Source organism: Pseudopipra pipra, chromosome 15 (assembly GCF_036250125.1).
Source record: "Pseudopipra pipra isolate bDixPip1 chromosome 15, bDixPip1.hap1, whole genome shotgun sequence".
In the NCBI taxonomy this organism is placed as follows: Eukaryota; Metazoa; Chordata; class Aves; order Passeriformes; family Pipridae; genus Pseudopipra; species Pseudopipra pipra.
In genome coordinates, this window is record NC_087563.1 from 17,041,163 (window position 1) to 17,055,682 (window position 14,520).

At 51.8% G+C, this 14,520-nt stretch overlaps 1 protein-coding gene across 6 annotated transcripts in view; it reads right to left on the reverse strand.

Moving 5' to 3' along the window:
• TCF7 (transcription factor 7) overlaps positions 1-14,520 on the reverse strand; it is a 69,798-nt gene that overhangs the window by 15,480 nt on the left and 39,798 nt on the right. For all 6 annotated transcript variants that reach the window (XM_064672223.1, XM_064672224.1, XM_064672225.1 and 3 more), the window contains exons 4-5: positions 4,510-4,642; positions 1,326-1,416 (exon numbers count right to left, since the gene is read on the reverse strand). In XM_064672223.1, the coding sequence (XP_064528293.1) occupies positions 1,326-1,416; positions 4,510-4,642 (224 nt within the window). The remainder of the gene's footprint in view (positions 1-1,325; positions 1,417-4,509; positions 4,643-14,520) is intronic.

Here is a 14,520-nt window from a genome sequence, read left to right on the forward strand (position 1 = left end):
ACCTTCCTTTTGACAAACAGGCTCGTTTCTCTCCATCTCCCAACTATTTCTTTCATGTTACAGCACAGTCGCCCCAGTCCTTGTTTTCCCTGAGGATGAATCACATCATCTGAGGAGTTAAATCATCACCCAAGAGTAACAGATTTAGCACAGAACGTGAAATGTAATCTCTTTGAAGCCGAACTCTGTATCAAAGGCCTCAGCTCCTGTTTCCTTGTGGTTAAATATCTGGAACACGAAATTCATAAACAAAACAAAGCAAAAAGCTCCCCTCTCCCATTCTGCAATTGGTTCTTGTACCTGGAGCTCTCTGTGGGGCTTTGCTGATAAAAATCCCTCAGCACTGGGAGGATCTGGCCACCTGCCCCCATGATCACCCTCCCTGCGCTCTTTCCCTGTCCTGACCACCCTGATTTGCCACCTGCAGCCACCACCCTTTCTGTCAGCCTCTGCCACGCCTCCGTGTCCTCAATGGGGGTTAAAAATTAACCCGAGGAGTGACGGTGCCCCCACGGCAGCCCCGGCCAGCCCCGCTCCCCCGGCCAGCCCCGCTCCCCCGGCGCGGTCACGGGGACACAGCCAGGGGACACGACCACAGAGCACACACTGGTGTATTTTTAACTTGTGTGCCTGGGGCAGGTTTCCCAACAGGCTCTGCTTTGCAGGATGCTCCTCAGGGCTGGCCCATGCAGGTGGGACATTTTTGGAGCGCTCCAGCTCATGGTCCCTCCTTCCCCATCCCCACTGGGACAGCAGTTCCCACCGAGACAGCAGTGCTGTGGCCAGGCTGTGGGTACTGGAGTCGTTTACTGGGCAGGTCTCTGCCATGGTGTACTTCTTCCTTGTGTGTCAGACCCTGAGAAACACCACGGCCTGGCAGATAGATCATCCCACAGGATTACACTGTGCTGGTGGCAGGCTAAGGAAAAGCACTGTTTGTGCCGCAAACTCCCGCAAGGGAGAAAATTACCTCCCACTCAAGAGAGAAACTTTTGCTGGGATTAGGAGGGATAGGTAGGAAGCTCTCCCTGGATTCCCTAATCCACACAGGCAGTTGGATGTAAGGCAGCAGACAGTTTTGGCTCAGGCAGGTTGTAACACCTCTCCAGGGGTGCCAGGATGAATCCCTCAGCCTCTCCACGGATCTGCTCCCCATGTGTGACACAGGACTAAATTCTGCCTGTTCCCCCAGCACACAGGAGGGATGAAGCTGTGGGGGGATGAAGCACCGTGGAGGTCAGGGAGGGCACTGTGGGTGCTCAGTGACCCGTCCGTGCGGAGCGTCCGGCGGGTGGGGCTGTGTGGGCAGAGCCCTCCTCACTCACCATCCCATCGAGGGCGTGATCTGTCCCACTCCTCCAGGGGGCAGGGGGTAGAAACCAGGGATGTCTGACGTCTGGGAAGGACGGTGCACTCCTGGAAGAAGGGAGAAGGAGATCAGTTGGACCCAGCACCGCATCCCCCGGCCGACAGGGACCACTCCCAGCCCAGTCCCCTGGCTGCTTCATCTATGGACACTTGTCCAGCAGGTCATATATATGTGAAATATCTGTCTGCAAGTGGCAGGATACTGCAATTCCCCTTTATTTGCTGTGGTTCTCTCCGTGGGGATGTGGTGGGTCACTCATGTTGCTGCAGAATCACCAGCTAGGGTAAGGTGGTGGGGAATGCAGCTCGTTCTTGTACAAGCATCATCCCTGCTCCATGCCACCCTCAGGACAAGCAGCAACTTGCTTTGCTAAGGATTTAGTTGACTCCAGGCATCCCTCTGCCCTTCCCAGAGAGCCTCATGAGGTGCTCAATGGATGGTCCAAGCCGTTCCTATGCCCCGTCCCCATCAGTCACCCGCGGGACCCCCCGTGAGCAGGCAGTGGGGATGCTCCAGCAGGCACCACTTCTATCTCCATTTTAAACAATTTGAGTTCAAAACAATTGTTCCGTGGGCTCTGTGGGTGCCAAGGAACTGTGGAGATGGGTATGGTGCCAGCTGGGAATTCACCCTTCGCACGGGGAATCCCTGTGGGATCTTCAAAGCCGCTGGCACGGGCAGCATGGCCAGGGGACACAGCCCAGCACGGCTCCCTTTCCACCTGGACTGGAAAACATCCTGCAGAGCCTGAGGCTGAGGGTGGGACTCAGACAACCAGGGAGCTGCTGGCAGGAACAGCCTCCAGCTGACCCCTGCACTGGGAGACTGGAGGGGCACTGGGGCTGAGCTCTGCTGCACAGGGGTGTAACGCTGGCTGCTACCCAGCCTCAGACAAAAACTGGGGACAGGGATTGTCCACTGGCTGTCCTGGGTGATGAATACATGGAATAAATTGGCAATGAGTCGCAAGCAGCTGCAAACTCAGAAGTCTGGATTATTTTTTTATGTGTATTAATGATTAATTATTAATTAGGAATGACATCAACAGATTCCAAGCATCTTATTAGGAGGTAGCTAAAATAAATATATAACTGACCTGAAAGGAATACATAACTTAGTATGAGATTTGCTTCAAGTAGGACTCAGCAGTCCTCTGAGGGTCAAACAAAACCAGCACTCACGTCAGGCAGCTGCTGGAATATCCTGAGATTTGCACCTCCAACAGTGCAAGTTGCATAAGCCAGAGCACAAGTTATTCTTGCTGGCCCAGTGGTTGGGGCACCAACCACTGACTCAGAATTCCTGCTTGTATTTCCTTGTCTGTGTGTCCTTGGGCTACTGTGAATACGTTAAAGGCACGCTGGGAGAATGAGTATGATGGTGACTCTCAAGTGCTTACACTGGGTGATAATGGGAGCTATTTCAGTGATGGAAACAGAGATGGGACACATCCAGAAGGAACAGGGAAGAAAACCCTCACCCAGCAATACAGGGATGGGGCGTGATCCCAGCTGCACCACGGAGGCAGGTCCCAGCTGAGGATGATGGTCTGAACCTCTGCACAAATAGGACCTGGGGGTCTCTGGGAGGGACAGACTCCCCGTGTCTGTAAATGCACAGGATACACGGGAAAGGGGAGACTGGACAGTGCCTGCACTGAGGGCACACGTGGGTGGGCAGCCCAAGGATAGCTTCCCAGAGTTACTGACCCACCACAGAACACTCAGGGGCTGCCCCAGTGCCAACTGCAGCCTCCACAGAGGGACACAATCAGCTCATCCCTTGGGTGAGCTGCTCCTGTGCTGCTCAAGGCTTCCCAGGCCGGCAGTGAGTCCCAGGAGGCAAATCACAGCAAGGGGCAGGGCTCTGCCAGGCACTGCCAAGGCAGAGTGAAGGAGGGTGTGTCAGGTCACCTTCCCTGCAGACTCAGAAACCTGCAGTCTTCCTCTCGAGACTCAAACTCTGCCGTTAGCTGAGCTTCAACAGGTTTATTTTGTTAACTCTTCCAATTTTTCTGCTGAGTTTATTATGCTCTGGTGGCTGACAAGCAAAGTGCTGGCTGGATGACAACCAGGATGTGCCTGGGTATCTCTTACACCAGACCTAAATCCTACCCATTGCCATCCCTGGTGAGTCCAGAACGTGGCCCCTGGGTTCAGACCAGGGATCACTCAGCCAAAAGCATCCTTGACAGCCCATTGTTTTATCAACAATGTTAACTTGGTGAAGCCGATGCCTCCAGGCCAGTTTGGATCTCTCCTGGGTGGAGGCCTTTGCCCAAATCACAACAGTTGGTTTTGTGCCTCTGTTTTGGCACTGATTTCTGGGCTCTGATGGGCCCTGAACTCCTTCCTGAATACAAAACTGTGAATTTGCTTGCTTTCCCACGAAATCAAGATCATAGTTGTGTAAAAGCCTGGATATTCTGAAGAGAAGTTCTGCACTAATGTAAGATTGAGAAAAGTTTGATTTTACACTCACTTTTGCCAGTAACCCACGAAGAATGATGGAACGACAAACTGGGGTGAATTCCTCTGCACATACCTGTCTTTCACAGTTCAGGGTATGTCTTACAGTTCAGGGTTTAACCTCTGCCTACTGTACTTTCCTCTGTAGCCTCAAGAGCCAGCTGACATGGCCTGAGCTCACACAGGAACCCGAAGAGCCAAACTGTGTGACAACCACACAACGTGCGGCTACGGGGACACACATGTCACAATCCAGTCAGCTATCAGACACCGATCCTGTTTAGTCAAAATATTTCCTGTTTCAAGCATTTATTTTCTCAAAACGACAACCTGACAACAGTTTGGGTATGAGTCAAAGGAAAGATTACTTTCCATTTTCTGGTTGACTCTCGCGCATCACCGCGCAGCCTCTGCTCTGGTCTCAAGGTACAGGACAGCTTGTACAGAGAGCTGAGCTCACCCCATCAGCAGGGCTGGCACTTTGGATACCAAACTGCCCTTGCCCAGGATTACAAGGCATTGCCAATAAGCGAAATAACCTCCTACTGCTAAGCAACACCCCAGCTCTTGACTTTTCTCACTGATTTGGGACCAGGAAGGTGACAGCCTTCAGCTCAGTGGTCTCCAGCACTGTCCCCCTCCCACCACACAGGCCCCCAGCACTGCCCCTACCTTGTTTCTGGTTGATGTCAGCGGGCAGGTGGGGCGAGTGGGAGCCGTGGCTGAAATGGTCGTTGCTGTACGGGATGAGCGGGGTGAGCGGGTGGACTCCGTGGGACGGCTGCACGACGGGAACTTTGTTGGACTGCAAGACACAAGGAGGGAGAGCACTCAGAAATCATCAGGATCCATCAGCAAAAAGGGCCAGTGAATCGAGTCCAGGCCCTTTGCAGTCCTGTGATCGGAGGTGAGGCTGGGAATGACTAAAAACACTAAACAAATCACTAAACCAACATTACAGCACCCTGCTAGAAAAATCCATAAATGAAGCAGGGACAACAGCTGGATATGATTACATGGATAGGTGGAAAACAGATAAAATCAGCATGAAGTTTTCAAAATTCAGAACTTTTTTTTAATTCATTTCCAGTACCTTTTATTCCAGGATGAATGCTAGAAGCATGTTACCCAATGCAGTGCTCTTGTTCTCTCTTGTGTGCTACCACAGGGTCTAAATCTGGACTCTCACATCTTTCACATTCACTCAAAACCATGCTTGGGCTTTCCTAACCAGGGCTCTCATGCAGGCACAGACACAGAATCATATAGGTTGGAAAAGTCCTTATAAGGACCAAGTCCAACCATTAACCCAGCTCTGCCAAGGCCACCACTAAACACTGAGGGCAACGCCTTTGAAAACATGATGTGGTCACCAGTGAGCCCTTGGGCTGAAATCCCCCTTGGACTGAGGTCCAGTGCTCAGGGAGAAGGACCAGGGGGAGCTGAGGCAGCACTGGGGATGCATCAAACCCAGGAAACCAAGCAAAGAAAAACCTGTCTCCTCTTGCAGCTGCCCCTGGTTAAACACGGTGAGGCCGTCGGAGCCCAACACCGTGTAAAAGGCTCTTTTTGGTGAACATAATGGGAAGTACTTCTGTGTGTTGGAGCAAAGAGAGGGGAACCTATTCCAAAGAGCTGCACAGCTGTAAGGACCAAACACAAACACACACACACACACACACACACAGACACACACACACACACACTCTCGCACTCTCTGCCATCCACACCAGCCTCCTCGCCCCGAGCGTCTCGCACTGCTCCCTACATGTCTGGTTTCGCCCAGGGTTGCCTTTAAGCCCAAACTGACAGGGCAAAGCCTTGTTGGTGGAGTGTTAGGATTTGTCCCAGATAAATCCAGAAAGAGAAACAGGACAGATAGACAAAAATGGGGAGAAAATGGCAACAGAGCAGGTCAGACAGCTCTGCAGGGGCTAAGAGCTGTGGGCATTGCCAGCCAGATCTCTGGTTCCACCAGGGACTGCAGATGATTTGCTGTGTGACTTTTGACAAGTCATTTAGGATCCCTGGACTCGATTCACTGGTGCCTTTCACTTTGGTAATGATTTTGCTCAGGCAGAATGAGCACGAAGCTCCAGTTGGCTTTGGTGGAGGTGGCACAGACGGAGACAGGGCTCTGGTTGACTTGTCCTGGACCTCTCCCAGCTGCTCCAAGCTGCTTGCACAGCAGAAAGGGAGTCCTGGGCAAGTCCTGTGTTTTGCATCCCTGCTCTGAGAAGGAAACCCGTGAAGCAGAAAGGAAAACAGGCCAATGGAGAAGCCACTTTACATCTGTCTTTCCCACAAAGGTTTGCTCATGCAAATAAAAACCAAGAGGCATGCAGGTTTGCATTTGAGAATGAATGAATACCCTAATTCCTGATGCTTAACAGGGGTAGATTTACTGTGTACAGTGGGATAGTGGGAATGTAACCCCCCTTCCCAGCACAGACTGGTGTGGTGCAGGCGTTCCTGTCCTGCAGCAGGGCCATGGGTTGTGTGGTTTTCCCACTGAGAGTGGTGCTGGGCTGGCTCCTGCTTACTTAAATACATGTTTGGAGCTCTGAGCTTTTTCTATTCTTAGCCATGAAATGAGACAAAGAATAGCTTTTCAGTGATATTTCTAAAATTAGCTTTGGCTGAGCTTGTTTAAGAGCCACAAAGCCCAAATGAGGGATATGCTGTTTTACATGTACATTTGAACATGACACTGGAGCAGAACGAGCTCCGTGATGGGCTGTTTTGAAAACTAAACTTGAGCATTTCTGCTGTTCAAAGCAGGGCAGATCTTTCCTTTCCATTTGCCTCGTGCCTGATCCAAAGCACAGCACCAGCCACCAGCCAACCTTGCTGCCTGATGACTGAGAACAGCTCTCAGAGCAATGACAGAAGACACAGACCACTACAGCTGCAGAGGAACAGTCCTGATGCTGATCCACAGGATACCTCCACAGGGAAAAGCAGAGAGCAAAGCTGCTTACTGCAAAGGCATGGACTGTCCTGCTTCCCATCAAAGCAGAACATGGAAGTGTTCAAGGCCAGGTTGGACAGGGCCAGTGAAAGGTGTCCCCGCCCATGGCAGGGGAGGATGGAATGAAATGAGCTTTAAGGTCTCTTCCAACTCAAATCATTCTGTTATTCTATGGCAACCTGGTGTTACAAGAAGGTTGCACTCGGCTACTCAGATTTTCCATCGGTTCAGATGGCAAACAAGATGCTGCACCAGCAGGAGCTGCCATCCCCATGGCCCTTCTACATTTGCCCCTGCCTCACTCAAAAACTTTTCTGCTCTCTAAAGCCATGAAGATCTGGTGGGGAAGGCTGCTCAGGAAGGAGGCCAGAAAAATTTCTGCAAGAGGCTGTTTATCCCCCTCCCCCTTCCTCCATTAAGGAGTTTGTCACAGGAACGAGCCAACCAAGGGAACAAGGAAATGCTGCACAAACATCTGGAGAAACAGAGGGAACTCCTTCAGTGCTGGTCCCCAGTTCAAACACCACAGCTGCTAATGGTTGTGGTCCATGGCCAGGACTGCAGCTCCTTGTCTTCCCACAGCTGTGCTGTGAAACCACACCTGGCTCATAGAAATCCATATGCCAGAGAAATGGGATCGATTCCTCTTTTTTGCAAGGTCTAGACTGCATTCCTGCAGATCAGCTGCAGCACCTGAACCTTGAAGAGGCTTTTCAAAGCCAGGACTTAGCAGCTGACAGTGTTTTACGCCATAAAAATAACCTGATGTAAATGTTTTCTGCCAAGTGGAGGTTTAACAAGAGGGCAGTGGTTTGGTGTCCTCCCAGCAGGTCCCCTGGGAGGACGTGGGGTGCTGCTGGTTGGGACTTCATGGGGATCTGCTGTGGTTTGGTGAAGCATCTTTTTTTGTCTCTTCCCCAAAGCTGGGTTTCAGTACAGCCCAGAGCTGCAGTGACAGAGCTGCTCACTGCCCACCCCCCAGAATAACACAGCTGGTGCCCAGGATCACAGGGCAACCCCAAGCTGTCACCTCTTGTCCTTCAGCAGCCATGGGGGGTCACGAAGGGGCTCCAAGGACAGCTTTGCCTCACCTCTCCAGCACAGCCCTTTGAGGGCAGGTCAGAGAATGAGCTGTGCAGCCACACCCTCGTACAGAAATGGAGAGACACCTTTACAGCAACAGCAGAACGGTATTTCCAGAGGGGACGGAGCAGCAGGATGGGGTTTGCAAGCCTGGAGGGCCTTTTTGCCTCTCAAATTTGCTAAACTGCAGCTCTGCTGAGTGCCCACCCTTGGTAAGTGCTGCCTGCTTGGTGCCCCTGTGCTGGGCCAGGCACTGACGTGCAGCACATCCCCCTCCCGGGACCAACCACCCCCACCACCCTCCCTGAAACCAAAAACCCCAACGCTATTGTGAGGGAAGGAGATCCCACTTCGAAGCCAAGAAGTGACATTAATAACCAGAGGTAATTGGAGGAGCAGAGAGAAAACACAGTTGCATTAATTATTAAAGAAGACTAATTGTTGGCAAGAAAAAATTAGGAGACACCGCTCACGCCCGGGTGTCTGATTGCCATGGGAGCTCCAGGCTAGCTAGAAAAATCTCTTTGTGCTGAGCACACACAAACCCAGCAGGTATTTCACATGAGGATCACCCTCACCATCAGAACTCCAGTGGTTTTTGACTCCAAGGTGCCTGATCAGGCTCAGCATCCTTCGCCTTTACTCCCATCCCACACCACACGTGCTCTGGCTGTGGGCAGCACTGGGGTTATATAAGCTGCTGGTTGATCAGAACTATAAATGAGGGGGTTTTGGTCAAAATGTGGGTTTTTCAATAGAAAATTGCGTGAGATTATAATCAAACATTTTTCTGGAAAGCACCTCGTGTTAGCAAGCATTTTGATTCATTTTTTAAAGACTGATGTATTTAGTCATGACATGCTAAAAATGAGTAGCTTTGCTTTGCTGGCTTGATGGAGGAATTTTCTTTTAAAGATTTTTCTTTTAAACTTTAAAGCCCATCTTAGCAAAATGTAGCACAGAAGGTCAAAAGTAAAAATTTGAGTGAAATGATCAAACAAAAAAAATTTCCATGGCCAGCAAAATTCTTCAGTTTTTAACTCTGTGAAAATATTAGAAAAAAAATTGAAGATTTTTTTTTTTTTCCTGCTTGGATCACTTTAGGAAAAGAAACAAATGGAAAAAAGGAAGAGAATATTTTGAAACCTGTGAAAAGTATTCCTTGCTACAACTGAACACAGCCATCAAAGGCAGAATTGGTCACACCAAACTTCCTGGGGATCTGCTAAGGAACCCAACAGCTGCTTTGGTGGATGGGAATGACTTTAATTAATTTTCTGATAGAAGACAATTCACAACTAAAATAAATCAGCTGAATTCTACTGCCCCTTCCAAGAGATGGTGCCCAGTTTGGTGAAAAAAATTACATTTCATGCTGTTAGATTTTCTCTGGGGACAAGAGACTGAAGATGCTGTGCTCCCCATGAAGGATAACAGGGTGCTGCCTGCCTTGCATGAACCACAGCTCCCATAGCATCAGCCAACACCCTGGAGAGCCAAAAGCCCTGTGGTCAGCCCAAAATCAAGGAAAGCAGGGAGGAGGCTGCTGGGAAGCCCTGCACTGTGGGAGCCAGAGATGCACAGGAGTCTGGAGAGAGCAGGAAGCCCCAGGGCCCCTCTGGGCATCCCAGAGTCAGGTGCCCCCATCACCCCGGTCAGGCTGGCCCTGGCAGCTCCTCCAGCCTCGGGCAGGCTGGAGCACCCTGGGGGTGCAGGATCTGAGTCCCCAGCATGCAGGGTCAGGGTGCAGGGCCGGGGGAGTGCTGTGGTTCCCAGCCCACGGGGAGCCGAGCCACAGGCAGGTGAGATGAGTCACATCACTTTCAAATTTCCCCACATGGCCCGCCCCAAAAACAGAGAAATGAAAGAGCCCTGGGCCAGCCTGGCCATGGCCAGTGTGGGGCGAGGGGCCTGGGCAATGGATAGGAGCTCGGGGTGGCAGCTGTGCCAAGCTGGTGGCCAATACCACGGGAGATCAGGCTGGCAGCTGTGCAGTGCTGGTGGCCAATACCACGGGAGATCAGGCTGGCAGCTGTGCAGTGCTGGTGGCCATCACCACCACGGCAGAGCAGGGATTTGGCAGTCCCAGAGCCCTGTGTCACCAGTTGTGCCGTGTGTCCTGCTGCTGGGAGCATCCCCAAGGCTGTTCCCGGCTCAGAGCTGGCAGATGGATGGGGTGAGCTCCACCCCTGCTCCTCTGCCCTGCACACAAGCTCCAGTCCAGCCCCAACAAGCTGCCCCATGAGCGTTTGCTCCGACGTCACTTCTCAGAGGGGGTGAGATGAGATGAGTCGACGTGTCGTCTACGAGAAACAAAACCTACCAAGTTTTGCTGTTGCTGATTCAATGAGGAATTAATTCCTCTTAGCTGCAAAATTAGTCATCATGCCACAGAAAGAAAGGTAGAAGGTCAGGTTGCACCGAGCATGCACTGCTGCCGGGGAAGGTACCTGTGACTGGTGGGACTGTGCCTTGTGCTCTTTACCCATCAATCAATCCAAATTAGCAAGTGATTAGTGACATATCAGGGACATTAGGACAGGCTGGATGAGGCCCTGGGCAACCTGGTCTAGTGGAAGGTGTCTGCCCATGGCAGGCAGGTTGGAACTGGATGATATCTAAGGTTCCTTCCAACCCAAAGCACTCTGTGATTCTATGCTATTATTAAGGACATTATTAGGTACATCGTGTCCCAAGAGGGCTCACAGGAGGACTCCCAAGGGAACGCTGTCATTTGGGGCACTCGGGGATCCAGAGCTCACACCTTCCACCGAGCTCTGCAGGGTTCCAGGGTTGGGATCCAGAGCTCACACCTTCCACCCAGCTCTGCAGAGTTTCAGGGTTCCTCTAAGTTCTAGAAACACCTCCCAGCTCAGAGCTCTGGACCTTCAGACACATTCACCCCTCGCTGTCCCGGGGTGTCACAGGAGGAGATGCTGTGATAACAGATCACCCCAAACACCCGCTGCAGGCATTTGTGGCACTGCCTGCACGGGGCCGGAGCCCTCGGCAGCCGCGGATGACGGCAGCGCCGACTCATTTCTCGCCTCAGCTCGCTCTTTTCTCCTTTCTCACTTTTGCTGCAGTCCCAGCGCCCCAGCCCGCTGCCGCAGCACAGAGGAAACAGGGAAAGTTAAAGCCACCCACGCCCTCATCCAGCCATGCACCCCTCCAGCAAAGCCCAGCTTTGGCTGCAGCTGCAGCATCAGCATCTCCCTGGCCCCTGCCTTGGGTCAACAGCAAGGCTGTGGCACAAGGGCTGGACCAGGTCCTCACCCTCAGCACCACCAAGGGTTCCTCCAGGGACCAGACACCACCTGCCCCATGGCCAGAGGAGCCCCATGCACCCCATCCCTGGCTGGCCCCAAAGTGCTCATGAGCAGCAGTGAGACGAAGAGGAAAGTAATAATATGCAGCTCTTAATTCTTGCATTAATTCTGCATGTGAATCGCAGCAAGGAGCTGATTGGTTTAAGAGACACAGTGCACACACAGGCAGATATTGTCTTTGCTCAGGTTTTTATCCGAATATTGTCCTCACTCAGGTTTTTATCCCTGCACTCCACGTTTTGTGGTTGATGGAGCATTAATTCCCTCAACTATTCCCTCTCCCCCTGCTTTCTTTCAGCTTCATGAAAATGCAGCTCTGCTTTGAAAATGCTGATGGGGCACCTGAACAGACAGCCCCACTATTCTCTGCACACTCAAGGGGATGTGCTCTCCTCAGCAGCCAAACTCAGCTCCCCTGGTGCTGACTCCCCTGGGACTGGGATGTGCCCCAGGGGACAAGTTCCCTGGCATTTCACACCTTCCATGTCCCAGCACCAAGATCCAGACACGACAGGGGCAAATCACAGAATCATGGAATGGTTTGGGTTGGAAGGGACCTTAAAGCTCATCTTGTTCCAACTCCTTGCCATGGGCAGGGACACATTCCACTAGACCAGGTTGCTCCAAGCCCCATCCAACCTGGCCTTGGACACTTCCAGCGATGAGGGAGACACAGGGAAATAACTTAAAACCCTTCTAGAACTTCTCAGTGACCTTCTGTGCTGCTGCTGGTTTCTGGTTTTAAGCAATAATGGTTATTATTTTTAAGTTAAACTCTTCAGGGGAAATCAGCTGAGTTTTTCACGGGCACAGGAAGAGCTGTTTCACTTCTCAAGTATTTATGTTCTAAGAGAAAGATGTAGGTGGTTCTTCGTGAAAATTACCAAAAAAAAAAAAAAAAGAAAAAAAGGCATGGAAAAATAAAGATCAAAAGTCCCTCCCAGAGGCTGCTGCATTAGGGTGACAGGGGCAGTTACACCCCACACCAGAGAGGTGGTACCCCCAGAAAAATGAAATTTAGGCATCACCACCCAATGTTTACAGTCCCATTCAGCAGAAAAGCCACCTCACTCCAGAAGCTTCCTCAACCCTGCAGAAAGTCCTCTTGTGCAAGGCTCTCTTTGCTTGGGAAGTGCTGTTGCTGTGAGTCTCAGAGCACCTGCTCAGGAGGGGACAGAATCACCCCCCAGTCCCAATGTGCCACTGCCACAGAGGGCAGCAGTGACATGTGGCTTCATGGAAACAAGTATAGTCCAGGGGCTGCCCCACAGCACCAAACCCCAGCTAGTTTCCTCCCAAAACCAGGGCAATATAATGCCAGGGGCTGCCTCACCCCCAGCTATTCCCCCTGTTCTGCAAAACCCACCTCTGGTTATTGGCTCTCTCGTGTTCTGGGCTACAGAGAAAAAACATTTCTGGCCCCGTTGTGCTCTGAGGTTCTGAGAATTTGAATCAAGAGCTGCAAACCCTGGAGTTACCGGTAACTCTGAGGCTCTGAATGCCAAAGCTCTCACTTGACCTGCGGGGGCTGATAGGATCTGACCTCCTTTACCTCACTTCTCAACAGTGAGTGCTCGCTCCAATACCCAGAATTAATCAGGAAAATGTCCAACAGGGCAAGGCAGGAAAGCAAAACAAAAGTATGTCACAGAGGTGAGGCTCACCCTGTGGTCAGGCTTGAGACACCACTTCCTGAAGGACCAGGGACATTCCCTTGTGTGCCCAGCAGTGCCGGGACCAGCCAGACCTCAGGGTGCACAGGCTGAGGGTCTGCACTGGGAGAGCTGTGTCCCAGTCCCAGGTGCTGGTGGTTTGGAGGATTTTCACGTCTTTGGAGAAGCCATTTGCAAATCCCAGCTCTAGCTGGGTCTTGGATCTGAACCCAGATGGCTTTGGCATCTGGTTGTCACATCCTTAGGTATGAGGAAGAAATTCTGAGGGTGGTGAGGCCCTGGCACAGAGAAGTTGTGGATGCCCCATCCCTGGAAGTGTTCCAGGCCAGGCTGGATGGGGCTTGGAGAAGCCTAGTGGAAGGTGTCCCTGCCCATGTCAGGGGGTGGAATGAGATGAGCTTTAAGGTCCCTTCCAACCCAAAACACCCCTCCTCTCCAAGGACGCTCTGCAGCAGCAGATGGAAAAACCTGTAAGATCTCTGGTTCCATGTGCCAGCCAACGAGCCCAGCAGGAACCCTCCAGGTGCCAGGGATGTGCAGTTTTCTGGAGGCAAAAGTTTGCTCACAGAATCCCTGGGCATGAGCAGAGGGCTCCTGGCTGCTGGCTGCGTTTTTTCTTCCCGTGTAAAACAAAAACAAAACCAGCCCATGTACTTGAAAGAGCGCGGGGGAGTTTACAAAACACAACCCCCCAAAAAACCCTGATGTGATTTGAGGCGTTTCGATTCACCAAACATCAGAGGGGGTGAAACCTGCCCCTCCACATCACAGTGCCAGAGTGCAAGGCCACCGTGGGTGACACCATCCTGCTGGTGTCACCCCTGTCACACCGGGACATGGGCAGGAGACACATCACAGGACTTTTGTCCTTGGCCATTTATAAAGATGTTGGGGTGCATTTCCAACACGGATGGCCAGGAACAAAACTGAACCTTCCCTGGGCTCTCTCCCAGACCCTCCCCAGCCTCCCTGCCAGCCCCGCGTGGGGACAGGTGTCATTCCCACCCTGGCACTGGTTCTGCCAACCAGGGAAGTGAAGTGCAGGGGTGAGGGGCATCCCTCCCTCCCCACAGGGACCCCTCTGGGGACCCCCGGGCTGGAGAGGGGCGAGTTGCCCGCTGCCACCCCCACGGGATCCCAACCTCACTCACATTTATTTCCCAGTTTCCATGACAAACGGCTCCCCGGGGGCCGTGGAGGGAAGATAATCCCCCGTGGAGCCGCAGGGATGCTCTCTGGACACCCTGCAGCACTAAGGCGATAGCAGCTTTCCTGGCTGCTCACTTTCAAGGGTGACATGTTTACAAAGAATGCTACAGCCGCTAATCCTGGATGATACCCTGTGTCTGCCTGGGAGAAATCCTAATTTTCTCGATAGGAGGAATTAGTTCCTTTAATGCCTAATACCCTTTTTTTTTCCTCTGAAAGCAAGCAAGCATTATTGTGCAGAGCGGAATAAACATTTTAATTAAAATGTGGAATTTATCTTCCAGTCGAATTCGTCTGAGCCCCCGACGACACGTCAAACTCTGCTTTCCCATTTTGAATCTTCCTCTGATCTCTTAATGCGAGCAGCTGAATTAAAACCTGGGCTTGGTGGATTTGCATATAATTAGAGAGCAAGGGA